This window comes from Doryrhamphus excisus, linkage group LG3, assembly GCF_037039965.1.
Source record: "Doryrhamphus excisus strain RoL-2023G ecotype Guam linkage group LG3, RoL_Dexc_Guam_v1.1, whole genome shotgun sequence".
Classification (NCBI taxonomy): Eukaryota; Metazoa; Chordata; class Actinopteri; order Syngnathiformes; family Syngnathidae; genus Doryrhamphus; species Doryrhamphus excisus.
This window is the reverse complement of record NC_136359.1, coordinates 18,689,314-18,708,896: the sequence shown is the minus strand read 5'-3', so window position 1 is coordinate 18,708,896 and position 19,583 is coordinate 18,689,314. Positions and strand designations below refer to the sequence as shown.

The window sequence follows — 19,583 nt, the reverse complement described above, 5'->3', positions numbered from 1 at the left end:
GGATTGGAAGTCAATGTATTATTTGATTATCATTCACTGTATTCATTTATTGGCTAATGCATATCTACATTTGGTACAGCAATGCATGCTGTGTACCTTTTAAGTGGAGCAAGCGGTTTGCCATTGCACCGCTGTATCAGTCAAACCTCGGTTTTCATATGCCCCAGTTTTTGTCAGAACATTTTGTGTTTTTGAACACTGTTTTTTGGTGGTTTTAACAAACTAGCCCCAACGTGCCTGAACAAAGCACCCTCATAGACTCACTGTCTGCTCATTTTTCATTGAGTGGGACTGTGTAATAACTCACCATGGGGCCAAAGATAGCTGCAAGTGCTTTGATAAAGAAGGTGTGAAAAACTATTGAATTTGAATTTGCCAGGATGTTCTGGAAGCGAGCATCAACAATTGGTTCCATCTATTTATCATTTCTAATTATTAAAACGTATTAAAACAATAATTATTGTCTGGAAAATTTATACAGGTTAATTGAATTAATATTATTTACACTGGGTATTTGCATGTTTCTGTATTCGTCTAACCTTTTGGAACAAATTAGCAAAAAACGACATCATATACTGTAAGAGCAAACAAATGTTGTACTTTCTATTTAGAATTTTTCTGATATTTTGGGATTGTTTATAATATTATTTATTTATTATTTTTCAATATACACAAACAAGACACAGTGACAATTTATCAGGTATCTGTATAATCCTGTTGGACTTCCTGTTCTGATCTCACTTTACACTCCTATTACCCATTATAGTAGACATTATAAGAGGGAATAAGACAAAAGCGCTGTTTATGACCTTGCAAATATGTTTCTAACATTATTAGAGACCTCTGGATACGAGATAGCACCCCTATAGTCACCTTTACACTCCCATTACCCAATACAGTAGACATTATAAGAGGGAATAAGACAACAGCGCTGTTTACAACATTGTGAATATGTTTTTAGCATTATTAGAGACCTCTGGACGTGAGATAGCACCCCTATAGTCACTTTTACACTCCTATTATTACCCAAGTGTTTTTAGAACTGCATTGTAGCTGATTTCCCATCTAAATTTGTCATGATTCCGTTGTGATCATATGATGATTACCTAATTCGCCCATGCTGACATTGTTGTGTCCCAGTTGACTGTCCTGGTAGCCTCCATAGCTGAACAGGTTGGGTACTGGTGTCAGGTCGTACACCGGCTCCTGTTTAATGTGCTTCATGCCTGACATGTCCAAGCCTGACTGGTCTGGAGACGGCTGGGTGGAATCCATCCCATAGTATCCCCCTGGAAGGCCACCTCCATTGACATGGCCACCCTTGGGCAGGTCAATAACATGACCATTGGCATAGGTGCCCCCAATCTCGTGGTTGAGGGTTGACAGTCCGTTGGTTAGGCTAGATGAGTAAACACGTGCCAAAGCTTCCGCTTCCCCTGTCTGTTGCTGCCGCTGCTCCTGGAGTCGTGCTTGGTGCTTCTGGACCTCCGCGTACAGGCTGTCACGTTGTTTCTTGGACATGCGACCAAACTTAACGGCTGACAAAAAAGGAAGAGAAAGACACTTTTTGATGAACCATATCAAAATCCTGCTGCTTTTAGAACTGTGGGTAATACTAAGGGTGTCACGAGACACCCAACTCACAAGACGAAACGATGCACGAGATTTTAACATTTTAATTTACCCAACGTTTTTCATTGTTTTTATTAGTTATCAGTATCAACATTTTAACTTTTGCTAGTTACATTACACATTTTGCTCTATTTTTTATAAATTATTTATTTATATTTTATTGTATTTTATTTATTGGAGCCACTTTCCAAAGATGGCCTCCGGGCCACACTTTGAACAATAATGGGTATTTTATCAGGGTGGCTTAGTATAGAGTGTGTCTAAGCCAGCGGTGGGCAAACTACGGCCCGGGGGCCACATCCGGCCCGCCAAGTGTTTGAATACGGCCCGCCCAATCTTTCCAAAGTATTTCATTTAAACTCAACATACAACCTGGCATCATGGCCTGAGCCAACCTTTTGATGGTTTTATCAATTTCGTTTTTTGACATGGTCTGTTGTTTACAAAGTGCTCCTGAAAAAAGGGACACAAGCACATAATAATAACAATAATTATTATTATTAGATTATTATAATTATTATTAGAACAATTATGCTTATTATAAGTATTATATTAATGCTAATTATTATATTAATTATATATAATATTATTGTTATATTTACATATTTTACATAATAATAATATAATAATTATTATTTTAATTTTGTTGTAATTATTATAATATTTTATTATTTTTAAAATATTTAAATATAAATATAAAATAATAAATAATAATAGCAGATTGCATGACAATTTTACAGATACAATAATACCAGGTGGACTGTTACGTGTAAAATATATAGTCTGCCCCCCCCCGTAAATTTTGTCATATCAATGCGGCCCGCGAGTCAAAAAGTTTGCCTACCCCTGATCTAAGCTCTGTCTTCTTGCCTCTGTCACTGTTTAGTGGTTGGGTTGTATTGTGGAGGGGTATATGCAGCTTTTAGCTGCATGGTGATATTAATGTACAATCAGAAGTGAAGCTAAACTCCCGGTTGCCAGATTATTCACCTTTCTTTACTACTTGTACTTAATTACAGAATAAAGGCAAGAAATATTTCCTGACTTTCACTTTTAATGCGCAACCTTGCTCACTAAATATAGCGGCCATGTCGCTAAATTGTCAACACAGATGTCTTCTATATGTATATGATAGATGATGATGTATGAAGCAGAGTCACAATACCATTGTTAATGAAGCAAGAAACCCACTTAACCCCTTATCTTCCAATGCATCATCGCCCGTACGGCTAATATTAATTTCTGCAGAGAACACGATATTCTGTGTGTCCATATCAAAAATGGTCGGTACAGAAAGGGACTGTTTTTGAAAATGGCTGGGATTGAATGAGTTAATATATGCTATTCAAGTGGTGTTCATCCATGCATGTGATCTGTATAGATACACCACCAGCATTCCTGGTACACATATGGTATATCACAGCAATTACTTTTCACACATATTTAGTTAATTGCCATATATGTAAGTAAAGATTGAGTAACCTACACTCTTTGGACAAAAGCACTTGAATGTCTGTGGGATATTCGAAGGAAGTGGATGTGAAGTCAAAAAAAGTCACTCATCTTGGTCAGGGCTACAATTTGCCTTCAAGTTCACCCAAAAATGTTTGGTAGGGTCCACAAATTGTTCCCCAAAATGTCTTGGCCAAAAAAAGAATTAAGATTTGATTGGAGTATTTAGCACATATTATTGCCCATAGTGTGTTCTGTATGTACTTATGTATTGTCATGCATTGTTAGCTTCAGGATACAAATGGGGTCTCACCATCTCTGGACATTCCTAGGGCAAGACATTTCTGCAGGCGGCAGTGTTGGCATCGGTTTCGGTTTGTTCGGTCGATGAGGCAGTTCCTCTGGCGGGGACAGGAGTAGGATGCATTGTTCTGCTGACTTCTTCTGAAGAATCCCTGGTTGCACATCCATGCAAAGAATGAATGCAAACTCACAGGTAGCTGAGCATTAAAAAAAAGGGCATTAAAAAAAAAAGAAGTCTTACCTTACACCCCTCACATGTGATGACTCCATAGTGGATACCTGATGATTTGTCGCCACAAATTTTGCATGGTATAACTTCGATTTGGGCTGCAATTAATGGAAAAGGAACAATGTTAAACATTGGATGGGCAGTAAAGTGCACCGCAAGGACACAAGGTATATTTATCACGTATGCATGTGTACATGGCCACTTGAGTTGTACTGTTTTTAGAGCTTTGTTGGAAGGTTAAAAAGAAATGGCACATAACCTAGTTGGCTGCAAGTCTGTGTATGTGTGTGTATGAGTTATTAAAAACCACTTGACAAGGGCAGTGTGACATGTGGACCTTGGGTCTGTCTTTGGAGGAGTTTTTTTTGTGACATGGAGGACTGCATGCAGGTTCACAAGCACAGACCCAGTCAAACACCTTGGTGACAAGACAGCATTAAGTGTGTGTCTCTTCTTTGGGTTCCACTTGAAGGAAACACCCCCGCGGGTTAGTAATGTTGGTCACGACAAAACATATTACATCACTTAAGGACTACCCTCGCTGTTTAACCGCTGTCCTGCACAATCAAAAATATGTACATCCATGTATACTTCCTAAAAAGCTTCCTAAAAAGATTACTCACTGTGTATCGGCAGCTCCATGTACAGCAACAACAAACGTTATTTCAATGTAACATCCAAGCGCACCTGTCGTTTGTGTATTTGAGCGTATCATCCATAGTCTACGGGAAGAGAAAGCTGCGGTTCCAGTTAAGTGATAGATGTAGCCAGAGATAGGCAGGTGTGTCTGCTGAGATGGCACACTCTCTAAAGGGATTATGCTGCTTATCTAATCCTAAATTATTTCCCAACGAGCTGGATCTGCTGAACACTGTCTTAGTCTGAGCCAAGATGGCTCAGACTAAATTTCAGTAAGAAATTTAGCAAATTTCAAATGGACATTACTGTTTCCCGTTGTCACACCTTTACAACTAATATACAGTCAACTGTCAACGTTTTGTGATGATATCTACCTTATATTGTGATGTCATGTCAGTGTTCCAACATTTTCTTTATGCAGACTGGAATAAGTGGTATTTATACATCATGTTTAAATGTACATGTGGTCACAGCTTACACAGCTGTGTGGTTGAATGTGTGCGCAATGTGCAGTACGTATAATTGGATAATCCCATATGAGGATCACTAAGCAGCGCAAGTTTTTTCTCTCCAACTCTGGTGTGCAAATGAGTGATGCTTTCACTTTACACCAGTGTAATGCACAAGTTAACATTTTGAATCTCTATTGTAAGCTTTCAAACACCTGTTATTCATCTACTGCCTATTTATAGTCCCCAAGTGACCATAGATATTAAAATCCTCCCTTTTTTGCAAGGTGGAAGTAAGTAGTCTCAGACAGTCTTAATTTGAAACAACCTTATTGTTGAACTTTCACAGCAAAATTTATTTATCTTAACATTTATGATCTGACTACGAGTGCAACAATAGAGAAATTGTTTTTTTGGAAAGATCAAATTTTAAAGGGGACCTTTTATTTAAAGGGGCACTTTTTGGGGAGGGTGTGGGGGGGAATTTGCCCATTATTCCCAATACTTATGTGAAATATGAACACATTTCTTCCCCTTTTTTGTGCATTATAACACAAGAAAATGTGTTAATTTCAGCTATCTTACAATGCTGTCATTAGGATACACTTATTTTGACTATGAAGCCCTGTAAAAAAAAACTCTAACAATGTAGCATGGTTTGATATACATGCTGTGATCATGCATTAACATGGTAATTCGTTCAATTCAACATGACAATGAAGATAATTACACAGAATTTATCAATGGATCTGTTCATAGATTTGATACTATTTCATTCAAACAATGGAACAGGCCACTACAAATGCAATGACTACTTTTATTACATGGTATGTGCATCTCATTTCAGCGTTTTATCCGTAATTTAGAACATCAAAAAATGTAAAAATTTAAAAATTTGTTTTGTTTTTCAAGAGGGAACTTTTGATGACATTTGGTACTCGGGTTACAGTACTGTTTCACTTCTAGTGATAACAAATGGAGAGCTACTACTCAAATGAGTAGTTCAATGTGGATATGTGTAATCAGCACACTCTAGATGTAACATATTTAAAAGAAACATAACAAATTTGATAAAATCTCCCACATTCCAAAAACATGCATGTTAGGTTAATTGGAGACTCTACATATAGCAGGGGTCTCAAACTCAATTTACTTGGGGGCCACTGGAGCTAGGGTCTGGGTGAGACTGGGCCACATCAGGTTTTCCTGCAACTGCAGGGTCTTGAGACACATGCTTACTCGCAAACTAGAGATCTAGCGACCTAAATGGTAGCCTCCAAGTTATTTCCTTTAAACTTAAAAAAAAGCCAAAAACTTACCACTTCCACACGGATAGGGAGGATAACTATTAACATTTATTTAACCTTTAACATGAACATTAATCAAACTTAATAATTTTTTCTGGGTACATGATACCATACAGCATCCATATCAAACATTAAACTTTAATATCAAGGCGGGGGCCTCAAACTAGTGTCCTGCGGGCCACATTTGGCCCACGGGCCATGTGTTTGAGACCCCTGATCTATAGGTATGAATGTGAGTGTGAATTTGTCTATGTGTATGTGCCCCGTGATTGGTTGGCTCCCAGTCCAGGGCGTACCCTGCATCTGGCCAAAAGTCGTCTGTGGCCCTTTTGAGGACATTTCAAATACATATCAAATGTCCCCCCTCACTTTGATGTCCGTGTCTATGAGTGACTGTCACTGTATCATGGAAGTCTGCATACTTTTTTTGCTAAATCTAGCATTGCTCATGCTGTGACTTGTGGTGCCGCTAAAGTCCTGACCCATTTCCACCCATTCCTGCCCAACTGGCTACAAAATGGGTCAGAGCAAAGCATGGACTGGGACACTGGATACACTACCCAGACTACGGGGACTATGGGGAAGTCAATAAAAATGGCCTGTAAGGTGCTGTATTAATAGACTGGAAGCAGGTCAGTTGTCTCCATGACCAAACAGGACTGTTAGTGACAGTAAAATCTCATCTGAATCAGGGTTTGGTTCCATTTGTTTTACCTTTGGTGTAATACACGGTTTCTCATGCTGTGATGTGAATATACTGTACATAACATTTGTGTTTATGTCCTGCAAAGGCTCTTTTCTACCGTGGCTGAGTATGTGTTGACAGCTCTGCTCCAGTGATTACAGTATATCTATATTCACTGTATGCCTTCTTACCCCATGGGAGATTGTAGTCCTCTTTGTACTACATAATTACGCCCAAAGGAGCAGAGGCGTGTGGGCATGTGCATTGTTTCAGTGAGCGTTTGTTTTCCACACAGGGTTTGAGTAAGTTTTTCCACAAATAAAGAGATGAGGAAAGTGTATAGCACGTGTGCATGTTTGCAAATATATGTGTGGGTGTGCGTATTGTCAAACGTGTGTGCGTGTGCGCTGCGCTCATTGCCTGTGGGGACTGTCAGGTAGGATACAGAGAGACGGTCATGACAGCATTGCTGTTGCCAGGGTGACCACCCACTCGCTGCACTCGTCTGGCTGTCACAGCAATGATGTGCTAAGCTGTCACACTCTTAAAGGAAGTGATGTCACTGCATGTCCTGTTTGCACCCCCTCCCCTTTCTGTCTCCCGCTATCACTGAGGTTTTAGGGATTGTTAAGCAAATGACTCCCACTTCTTCCTATAATAAGCAATATTTGCTTTCAGGTTCTGTCTGGTTGTACATGAGCTGCACTGCATGGTGGATTATAGCAGAATTAAGATTTTTGTGTGCCCAAAGGGAACTTCTTATTTGAAAAGTTAGTAAGTATTACTGAAACAGAGGGAAAGTTAAGGCCAAAAAAACATAGCTCTTCTCCAAACCGCTCCTAAGAGACATCTACATATCAAAAAAAAGAAAGAGTAGTCTGTAAATCAGCTTTTTATCCTCCACCAAGGAGATTATGTTTCCATTGCTGTACACACAAAAAAATACCCAGCTGAAACTTTGCAAAGGACCAAGAAATAACTTACTTAATGCTGCTGTTGTGTCAGATAAGAATGATTATGTTTTAATTTCAACAAGAAGGAAGGACATTTTTCCTCCCGCTTCCAGGCCATATACACACAAATACAGATATTTTAATAACAAATGTTTAGCTATGTGTGAGTGTGAATGGTTGTTTGTCTATATGTGCCCTGTGATTGGCTGGCGACCAGTCCAGGGTGTACCCTGCCTCTCGCCCGAAGACAGCTGGGATAGGCTCCAGCACCCCCGCGACCCTCGTGAGGAAAAAGCGGTAGAAAATGAATGAATGAATGAATGTTTAGCTATGTGTTTTGGCCTCTTGACCATGTGCAAATTTGCTTTTTGGTTCTTAAAAACTCAGCTTTTCATCATTATATACCTAATATCTCACCATATTGATAAGCAGACCAGTTATTATGATTCTTATATGCCAGAATATAAGTATTTATAGTTATGTATCTCGACAAAGCTGCACATATCGGTGCTGTTCCTGCTTCCTGGAAGTGTGCGCTGTGCTGTTAGAGAAGGATTTGCTCTCCTCCACTGAGAGGGAAGGAAGTCTGAGCTGAGTGACGGACAGCCTCGGTGACCAGCGGGAGTGTGAGCGTTATCCTGAGGTTATGTAAGAGCAGGACTGCAATGCTGGCGATTCCTCAGCTAAGAGGAGGATCAGTCTCAATCTCACGAGGGAGGGAAAGAGAAAGACAACTTCAGAGATAACAAGGCCAAATAGCTGTAGTGTTAACTGTGTGCACGTGTGCGTAGCTGATTGTGGCCATGAGGGCGATACTGTATTGCACCAGCACATGTGTTATTATAATTGATTTTTAATGAAGTGAGGATCTCCTGTGTATTTCCTGGGCTGCCCCTCTTTAAATAGAGTCCTAATTATCTACAGTGCACTACTGGAAGAAAAAAAAGCCTAGTGCTAGTATCATCTCAGTAATTCATCTTATTGCACACAGTCATTAAGGGTTATGAATAGAAATGCATGTACACAGTCCATGGCATTAATGTCCACAAAGACCGTGTAACAGCAAATGTAGTCCACTAGGTGTTGCTGGAAATGTTTAGCTTGGGTGTGAAGCTGAGAAGAGGCAGACTGGACATGCATGTTTCATTCATTGAGCCTCAGGATGATGGCTCCAAAACAGAACAACACAATGTGACAATACCATGACGCCACTTGGTGTAGTATCGCAGTTTAGGGAACAGTTGAAATCACTTTCCTTCCTAACTTTTGTCAGTGCGAGACAGTTCAGAAAGGCAAACACAACTCCTGAGGTCTCATGGGTTGACTTAGGGATGGATGTGGGTGGTATTTCCACTTTATTAAAAATATGCATTGCTTCTTTCTAAGCTAACTAGATATCTTGTGGGGAAATGAAGAAGATCGGCACTTTCCTCTCCCCCCAAAACCTTGTTAAATGTGAACAAGTGTGGCACTGGTCTTAGATGTCTACATACTCTGAATTATGTTATCACTATTCGCCATTCCTTCCACTTCAGTCTGTTTGACATCGTCACTCGTCTCGGAGTGTTCCTCCACGCTGTAAGTGGCTGTGTGACTTGGAAATCATTTCAGCTTCTGTTTTTCATGATCTATTTCCATCTCGCAGCAATACTCTTCCTTGTCTTATATCGCCGAGAGAGAAACAAGCTTTTTTCCCCTTACCCGCTGATGATGAAAACACCGCAAAAACTTCTGGTGGCGTGATTGCTGAGTGAATTAAGACACACTGCTGGGAATAGCGCACACGACTGCTGCTTGGGTTATCTCCCTTGTGTCTCCTCTCATGTTTGCACATCATACTGTCCCATTAAAATCAATGAAATGCTGCCACTGCCTATGGATTCAAATGGACTTGAGCAGCGCATCAGTCGTCTTACTTGCTGTGTGAAACATCTAAAACTCAGTGAAGAGCGGTGGACTATCTGCTCCTCTTGACAAACTCATTTTCAGTCACTTTCATCCCTACGGCTTGTGTTATTTTACCTCTTTCTGACTCAGATGCCTGCCTTGTTCTATGGATGTCTGTCATCCCTGCAATAGAACACCGTGCATTTTTGAGATACTGATTTTTTTCTTTCTTAAAACTGGTCGTCTGGTATACCTGGAAACTATGATATACACAGTTGCTTTCATTCGAGGAATGAAACAACACAATCTCCCTCGATTGTTGAATATTAACAACATAAAGAAAGTGTGGTCTGAAACAGACAATTATATGGAGTAATATGTAGATAAAACTACTATACTGGCCATATGTACACCGCCACATTTCACCCCAAACTCTCCTAAACAAGACTGTACACTTATGTTTCTGCTAGTCGGTACCGTCCCCTTCTATTTGTCATGGTTTGGGACAGTAAATGCAAAACACAGGTCAACAATGGAAGGCATTTAGCTTTGTGTGTGTTTTTTTTCTTGCCACAAAAGGACAGGAATTATTGAATAAAAAGTGAATTATCTCCCAATTAGGGGACTCCTTTGTTTCTAGCACCACCATTTAGGTCATACGTAGCAACCCTCCCGTTTTCCCTAGGAAACTCCCGCATTTTGTTCTTCTTTCCCGGTGCCTTAATAGTGAATTTCTTGTATGATTTTGGTATGGCTGGACAAAACCTTGTAAAAGTTGTGTGTGTGCGTGCAGTGTATGTGCAGCCTGCTGTGCGTTACTGTAGTTATGATAATACCGAACGGTTGCAATATTTCACCAGCCCTCCTTCCCTGATTCCATCCCGCTTCTAAAATGCAGATTGTCACACACTGCGTGTTGTGCGTGCATATTGCTTCCCCCAACCCCCTAACAGTCTATCGTCATCAGACTCCCTCCCCTCCTCCACACTTTGCCAGTACAACCGTCTTCACACATATGTACAAACAGGCAGAAAAACAGTCTCTCTTGCCCTCCCCCTAATGCTGTGTGTCAGAGGGCATGAGCCTGTCCAGCTTGCCATGCAGCCACAAAGCACTCTGGGTAATTGCTCAGCTAGCAGGTCTGGGATCAGCTGGAGTTTGCTCATAGAATATTGTGCTGGAGTGTGATTGGACACCACAGTGAGGGAACAGAAGGGGGCCACTGGCTGTTATCCAGTGCATCGATTCACACACACACAGACGCAGATATGCTTGAATGCATACATTACTGCAAGCTGCTTTTGCTTTACAGTATGACGTTCTGTCCTTAACCCCCTTCCCCCCTCCACACACGCACCCACCCACCCACCCAATGCAGTATGTGTCCTCAGATGGATAAGAGAAGGAGGCGTGGGAAAAAATCCACAGGGTATACCCAACCCCTGCCCCAAAACAAATACACACACACACATGCATGGAGTCTGCCCATCTGCCCCCTCTGATCTGCCTCTCATGGTCACTGTACGCGCTCATACACAGGCGTACACCCATGCCCTTCAGTCCCCTGGGTGACCTGGAGGACCCTGACAGCCTTTGACCTTTCCTTAAGGACCGAGTGAGTCCATCGGAGTGGAACAAACGAGTCCAAGTGTGTGAAGTCTGCATCTGGTCATTATCATCCTGAAATCAGCCATGAGAATGCACACACAGAGAAACCACACACAATTAGGATTTGCTTAAAGCTCCCACTGTCACACCTTGGCCCTCATGTCCACATTGAGCTGAGCTGCAACACTGATGGAGTGTCCATATTTTGCTTGGATTGAAGCAATGAATGTACAGGAGATTATGTTTACACACATTGAGCAATGTTTCTCCTTCCTGGGGTGGGAAAATAATGTTTGTTGGCGTTGGCCATGTCCTCATCCTCCTTCAACGCTCCTCCTATGGTGTTTCGCTTGAGTCTAATTGTAGATGACAGTGTGTGTGTGTGTGTGTGTGTCTTTCAGGGGGGGAAGGGAGAGCAGAGGTGGCTACCCCAGAGAGTAGAAGATGAGAGAGGGACATCCATGGAAAGACAAACAGAAAAGTCTTCATTTTTAGGGAGGACACAAACTTTGTATAGCCATGAATGCAACACGTAGCGTGTAGGAAACATATTCACAAATCAGCATTCAGCATGTGATTCAGAGTTGTATTTATTTTTTTCACCATCATTCATGCAAAAAATAATGTAGAAATAAGTGACAATACAAGTAAAATGTATTAGTAGTGAGTAAATATATATATTTTTTTTACTGTTATAGCAAATGGTAATCTAAAATCAGAGAATGTCAAGCAAAAAGGAGGGTTGGGCTGTGTGTATAATTCACAGTTCCACATGTTTAAAAAGGAGAAGCAAAACTTATTTAATACTATCCCCAATACTTTTCACATCAATTACAATAAATTAGTACACTTCCTGTGGTTTAAATGTACTCTTTGCCAAATTTAAATACATAAGAAAATAGGGCAGTAAGTAAGCTTTGTAGTCACTGTAAATAAATTATATAACAATCATCCTGAATAGTGATAAATAATAATAATAATAATAATAATTTCCTCAGTAATTTTGATTAGTGGCATGGAAGTTAAAATGTTAGTTCTGTATCCATATTGGCTATTGACATTTTTAGATAAAAAAAATCCAACTCTCTTTAAAAAAATACATTTATTATTCACACACAAAACACAATTATTCTTGATTAAAGCCTAAACTTGAAGATGCTTTTAGTGTAATATTGTCGATTGACTCCCTTATTATGTCTTACTTCCCCTTGTGTAGACAATCAGCAAAATACATTGAAATGAATAATGCTAACACCATAAAGTCACTATATAATATTACAAGACTTAATCCTGATCATCATGTTTATAATAATGATATACTGATACACGTTTTTTTTCAGTATTACAAATGTTTCAAGATTTTCCCGACTTTTCTTTGCTGATTGGCTGGGAGCGTACGACTAATACTATTCGTCAGTGACAGGTGACCAGTGTTTCCATCCATTCATTTATTTGTGCCACAAATTTGGACCATCACCAACAGATCTGCTCACCCTTGCCCATAAACACATCACAGAACTTGCTGATGTGGGCGTGCTCAGGTACAAACTTTTCGCTGTACAAGATGAATGGGACCAATCACAGCTCAGTGGGCGTGCCCGGAGGCGGACCATGGGTGGAATAAATAAAACAGACCGTTTTGGAAATCTAAGGAAATACAGCTAGAATAGTTGCAGAGTCCGGAAGATCTTGTTAAAGGTCCCCTTTAACATATCTCATACACAACTGGTCTGCCAGAGAAGAAGATGTAGCAGGAGAGATAAGTGTTGCCATAGCAACTTTCCACTTTTCAGATTTGTTTTTTCTAAAAAGCAACAAATCTAGCTATTTCTTCTGGTAAAACACCCTACTGTCTTGTGGGAAACACTGGAGGATCATATTTTTCAATGACACTTAATTATTATTTTTTGCGAAACTTGCATTATGCTTCATTGGAGACTTAACATTAAAATGTGTTTATTGCCTGCAGTAAACAAATTGCAGTGACACAGTGCATATAACTATTAAGGGAAATCTATGTATGTTGTAGTACAAGATGTTTGTAGTACTTTTCACAGCCAAATGTCATTGCTTGTTTTACCTGCAAATGAGTCTTTTAACACCTCAAGTTAAGGCTCCTCCTCAAGGCTTGTGTGTTTATGTATCCTGCTCCAGAGTGAACGCCAGCATATGAACGAGAGCCCGTTGGAGCTGATGTGTGTATTTCAATGCATGTGCGTGTGTTTCTGTTTAAGTGCGGAAGCATGCGATGTGTGTGTCCTCTCTCAGGGATGGCCACTAATAGCTCGCCTCGGGCAACAATTTAACTCAGCCTAACAAGGTTCTCCCCAAAGTGGCCCCAGGGGCATCTCTCGCAGAGGCAAATTGATCACAAAGACTCGCACATAGCCTGTTCTGCTCTTCACCTGCTTTCTCTATCGCGCTCGCTCTCTCTCTCTAGTGGCATGATTTAACAGAATACATTAGCAACCCTGAATTAGAGTTGAGTGAGTAAAAGCAGCACCAGTCTTGATTTCATAATTCCATTCTCTTTACAAAGGACAGATTAAGAGACCTCACATCAACTACTGTGTGTCCTGAGCAGTGGTTGTTGACACATACACACACATGCACACATGCACACATGCACACACTTGGACCAAGTGAGGTTGCTCAAGAGCGAGAGAGGGATGAGGAGAAGGAAAGATAGGCCTAATAAGAATCTCTTCAATGGGATTACAAGCACTAAAACAGGCTAATCTTTGTCATTAAGAAAAGAAAAGTCACAGGCTTATTGTTGCGACGTGCGTGCTTTGCACCTGGCAACACTCAAAGCCTTCAGTCAGTAGAGACATTTAGAGACATGCTCTTAAGTTACACATCGCTAATTGAATCTACTCTCGACTTATACGTCCAGATAGGCAAATGCTTCAACACAAATCAGTTTTTTTGTGTGCATTCAACTCACATTTTCAAAACAATTTACTATAATGCAAGAAGAAATCAAAACTGACACAAACCTGCACAATAACGGCTAATCTGATTTTGTGTTAGATAAGTTTGCAAGTGTGGACTTTGGATGCTGCTGGTATGGCTGCACTGCTGACGACAACTACAGTTTGCAGGTGTAATCTGATCACAGTATCGAAGGTGTATACAGTGTGTGTACATGTGTAGTCACCATATAGACTTCATAACTACACAGTGCATGGAAATTAGCGTCTCTATATAACAATTTTAAGTCCTTACTTTTGGCATATTTTCTGCTTACAGAAGCACTCGCACATGCATTTGCTCTATTATATAACTTTTAAGTCTTTAATTGCTCTCCTTTCTTATCTCCGAGTGACTATCTCTTCCCTCCTTTCTCTTTTATCTTCTTCTTTTAAATGCCCTGCGTTAACATGTGTTCACCTCAAATTGGCTCTCCATCTACAAGTGTAGAAATGGGAATCATTTCACCCATAATCTGACTGAAATGAAGAAAAAAACAATAATTGCTGAAACAAATCCTAACATTTGTTCCCTCTGGTAGAGTAAGTGGCCAACATTTTCTTTTGTGTTCATACATATTAAGCTCTTGAAAAGGCATTGAGCACAATAAAACTTGTTTTTTTTTTCAAATACTAATGAAAAGTAACTCCTTTTCAGCTGTTCAGATCCAAAATTAGAGATGCTTGATATTGGCTTTCTTACTAATATTACCCGGCATTTAATTTCCGATACTCATATAGGCAGCAGCTATTCCTTCAAACTAATGTCAGGTCACATCTCTTGTAATTATCACATTATCCTGATTTTACCGTGATGCCACTGGGCAATATGGACCTTTGCATGAATCACAATCACAATATGACGATATAATAAAATTCAGTGGAGTCTTGTATAAAACAGCTACAAACCTAAAGCCATCCATGAGAGTAAATAGACTCAGATAGATTAAATAGACAAGCTGTAACTTTTCAATTGCTTGCAGTTAAGGAAGATGCAGTCACCCATGCAATTCCAACTGCATGTGTGGATATTTTTTATGACACTCTTATTTTGGTAACAGTTAGATGGCAAACGGTGCTCTTATTTTGAAGGCTGGTAGTGACTTGTCTGTACGAGTTGGATGCAAGAATAAATATGCCTTTCACCAGACGTTACATGTCGTCATTGTAAAACGCTCCGCAGTGAAGCGAGTCACCACACTAGCATGCTAAACTAAGCTAAACTTGCCAGGATTCACGCTCCATAAGAGGAGGTTCCACCAACCTTGTGTGGTTTTTATTGCCATTTCAACGTGTTTCAACGTGGGAGGAGGCGGTTTACTGTTTGTAATGATTTTGGTCCACAAATGTGAGGTCCAGCGAGTAAATACTTTCCCACACGAATGTTGCTTCCCCTCACGATGACAGCATTTCATTCACATTATGTATCATTATGTTCATCATTTATACCATATACATTTCATATTCATATAATTTAAAGCATATATATAAATTATCACCCAACCCTAAAATGGATGCATTTCACATGATATTTGAGCAAAATCAGACAACTACTGCAATATGTAATGTTATAGAAAGTTGAAAAAAACTATTAAAATAACATAATAACTAAAATACACCAATTTATAAGAGGTTAGTCTTCACAAATAAGAATCAACTTAAACAGGGCTGGCAACAACGCATTTTGGAAAGCTGCACATTTCTATGTGGCACAAACATCCGTAGAACAAAGTAACGTATACAAAGTATGAAACTCTGATTAAATCTGGTTTCATTTTTATTCCAATATCTGACTTCCCCAGTTTTTATCCAGTAATGCTTCTGTGATTAAAAAGTTAATGCTCAATATTATTGTAGCTCCACGGAGACATACTTCCTTCATGGATAAGTAAAACTGGTAAAACAGACGGGCACAGCAAGAGGACTGACTCTATGACTTCAAGGCAGATTTAGACTTTAGGAGTGGTTTGGGGCTGAAAATCCCTCCTGGCGTAGATAAAGTGGCGACACAAACCCAAGTGTGCCGTATAGCCCTCACTTTGTGTGTGTGAAGATTAAAAAAAAAAAAAAAGCAACTGTGGAGAAAGGGCAAAGCAGTTCGCTTCAAGTCCCCCCAGACAGCTACTGAGGGATAAAACCAACATGGAGTCTATGCTGAGGGCATGCTAAACAAACAGGAGCTATGATAGCGGCTCAGTGGGACCACAGGACTGCCGTCGGGCCACACACACACACACACACACACAGGAGTAGACTGTGGCTATCTGTTAGACAAGTATATTGCCAGTTGCATATGAGTCTCGAATGTGTGTGTTGCAAGAGCGCTGAGGCCGTGGCTCAGTCAGTGGGGCTGTGTTGAGGGATTAACAATGTGGCATCCATGGGCTTGAGGTAATCTCTCCTCACTTCTTACATAATACTCGGCCATTAGTCAGCACAAACACACAATAAACAACACAATTGACATTAACCAAACCTGGAAATGGTAATAGCGGACATAGTGCACTTTAGAGCATTAAAATAAGGTTAGCAGTGATTTATGTGACTAAAATGAACCTGCTTCAGTGATCAGTTCACCTAGAGACCAAGTCTCCTGGTTTAACAGTTCCTTTTGGATTGGTTGTAACAGCATCACACTCGTCCCACCTCATACGACAACTGGAAAACTGCTTAAATTTAAGGATACAGACCAGTTCATTTCATCTGAGTGATGTGCCATCAATATATCTGAACAGACTGCTTCCGCTGCCTTTGACTAAAAATTGATCTCGGGATGTGTTGCAATCGGACAGATCAATGTTCACACAAGCCTCCACAGCAAAGCATGATGGGACTAATTCTATTGGCTTGAAGCCGTCATGCATAGTATTGGTGTGTGTGTGTTTTTGTGTGAGCACATAAGAATAAAAACACAAATTGGACAGAAACACCACACCTTACAGTCATATTGTTATGACCTCAGCTTGTCTTCACCTTACTCGTGTACAGTTCCTCTCTTTCCATCATCATATTGTTTGCCATGGTGATTGGGATTGGGATTGGGATCGCTAACAAAGAAGATTGAATGGCACTTTGACCACCTTCACCCCCCCCCCGCTACTGCATGCTGAACTCTCTGACCTATAGGTGCACTGAGGTGATGCAAACACGCCCTCTTGCCTATGCAATACATGCTAATGTGGTCACATTGTGTTGTTTAAAAACAACTCCCCACTCGTTCATAACACTGCAGCAAGTGGAAAGGTATCCATACAAGAATATCAACAACTATTTTGTCAAAAGCTTTAGAGTGTAAAGCTTCATTTAATTCCTGCAAGCATCATGTTGGAGTTAATTATGCAAACTATTTTCCTATTTACATTATCTTGTAAAGCCCCATTGAGAGGGAAAACATACACATGTTCACAAATACAGAAAAACATTGGTGATTTTTTATTTTTTGTCCTGACCTGATGATGAGGTGACATCATCGTCTGAACTTCAGAAGTTGTAGCTATTGTTAAATGATAATGACCACAACACAAATGGGGAGGGGCTCTATTTTTTATAACCTTGTGCTTGTGAGCACATTTCTATGTAAGGGCAGCTGAAACTATCTCTCTCTCTCACACACACACACACACAGGTTGAGAGTGGGGGGCGTGCAGCCCACTCTGATTTAATTCTATCTGACAAAACCCTTTCGGGCGTGCAGAGGGAGAGAGGAAGATGGAGAGAGATAGAGATGGAGAAAGAGGGGTGAGAGAGACGCTTCAGGGGCCTCCACTGCTAACCAGGGCTGTAAAGTGAAAGCAGGACTTTCCAAACCCCCCCATCACCTCCACCACCACCACCACCACCACCACCAAATCCTCCCATGCACAAAAGTGGTCATAAGGCCTGCTACAATGTGGATAAAATACAAGACATGACAGAGGAGTTTGGGATAAGATAACAGAGAGTGAGGTGGGCCATGTTTGGCCTTTTTGTTTTATCTGGCCTGCAGCTGCAACAGACAACTTAATATGACATCCAAATACACAAGTTAGCGCTATGCAGGTTTAGCCATGCACATAGCAGTTCTGATTTCATTTACGGTTCATAATCAAATCATATTATTCACTATTTCTTGTGTGCTGTCGACATTTTATTGGCAATATTAGTTTGATGTAATATTATACATAACAAATGATCACTTTTATCAAATATAGTCACCATCCAAATATATAGTTTGAAATATATCATCATCCACTTCCACACACTCTAATTAGTGAGTTATTAAGAAATCAAGAAATTCTATATTAAAGAGATTATATTCTCTAAATATATATATATTCTATGTGCTAGTAATATTACACATATGTGCTGCACTTTAAAAAATGTTTGATGTAAGGTTTGATGTAAATGTTTTAAAAAATTTATACATCTAATATGTTTCCAAATATTTTTTTTAATAAAGTCACTCACTGAAGCAGGTTCACAATAATAAGAGTCAATAATAATACTAAAGCATCAGACTGTAGGCCTCACTACAAAATGTGCAGAAATGGTCACATACATACACAAATATATAGATTTATATTATATGATATGATCTATTATATATAAATATATATATGGGGTTTGATGAGAGTGATGCTACGTGTGTGTGTGTATAGGAGAGAGAGAGAGAGGGTGAGAGAGAGACACGACATTGACATTGACGCTGAATTTCAACATGCCGGGTGCCTTGCAGAGAAATGGGTTAGTGGAACGCACAAGTGGCCCTAGAACATCCAGTCAACTTTTAGCATCAGAATTACACCAAATGAGACTTTTCCCTGCAAAACTTCATCACGTGGTAATTTCCGGCACGGCTGTACGGACCGACTCAGATGATTGATCAAATATCACCGCACGGCTTTTCATTCCCATTTTTTTACGCATGCGTGTGTTTAAACTGGTGATAAACTTTTAAACACTACATTCGCTGTGCAAAGCAACAAAAAAAATGATTGAACCGCTAAGAGAAACTCCCATAATAAAGTTTCAAGGTCCAAGGTGTGACAAATCCCGCGTCAGCGTGTGTTTGTGCGTGTCCGCTTGGAGTTGTGTGCTCTTACCTCGCATGGTGTTGCTGTTGCGGCTCTCTTCCCGAAGCAGCAGTCATGAAGAAACAAACAAAAACACTAAAAAGGGGGCGTCTCGTTGGGCAAGATCCTCGGTTTAAAAACAACAACACTGACAGCTATAAAAAAAAAAGTGTCGATGATCTGTGTCGACGTCCGCTGGCTGCCCTGATTGGAGGCGGTGTGTGCGCTAAAAGCATCCCAGAGCGAGGCACAGGGAGGCGGGCTGAGGTCGCTCGGTGTGTCGGTGCTCGCGCTCTGGTCGTGCGGTGGCTCTTCTCATGACATCTGCGCTCTCACCTCGATGGCAGGTTTCACTCTTTTCTGCCGGCTCAGAAGAGGGAAGAGCATATAGGAGAGGCTTTACCCGCCAGCCGGGA

The 19,583-nt window shown here is 40.3% G+C and overlaps 1 protein-coding gene across 2 annotated transcripts in view; it reads right to left on the bottom strand.

The window, feature by feature from the left end:
• rorb (RAR-related orphan receptor B) overlaps nt 1-19,583 on the bottom strand; it is a 27,047-nt gene extending 7,464 nt beyond the window's left edge. The window contains exons 1-4 of one of the 2 annotated variants that reach the window (XM_058069980.2): nt 19,198-19,583; nt 3,629-3,714; nt 3,398-3,539; nt 1,107-1,538 (exon numbers count right to left, since the gene is read on the bottom strand). In XM_058069980.2, the coding sequence (XP_057925963.1) occupies nt 1,107-1,538; nt 3,398-3,539; nt 3,629-3,714; nt 19,198-19,204 (667 nt within the window). In that variant the 5' untranslated portion in view covers nt 19,205-19,583. Of the gene's footprint in view, nt 1-1,106; nt 1,539-3,397; nt 3,540-3,628; nt 3,715-4,239; nt 4,643-19,197 lie in introns of those variants that run through there. The other variant, XM_058069979.2, reaches the window with a different exon arrangement.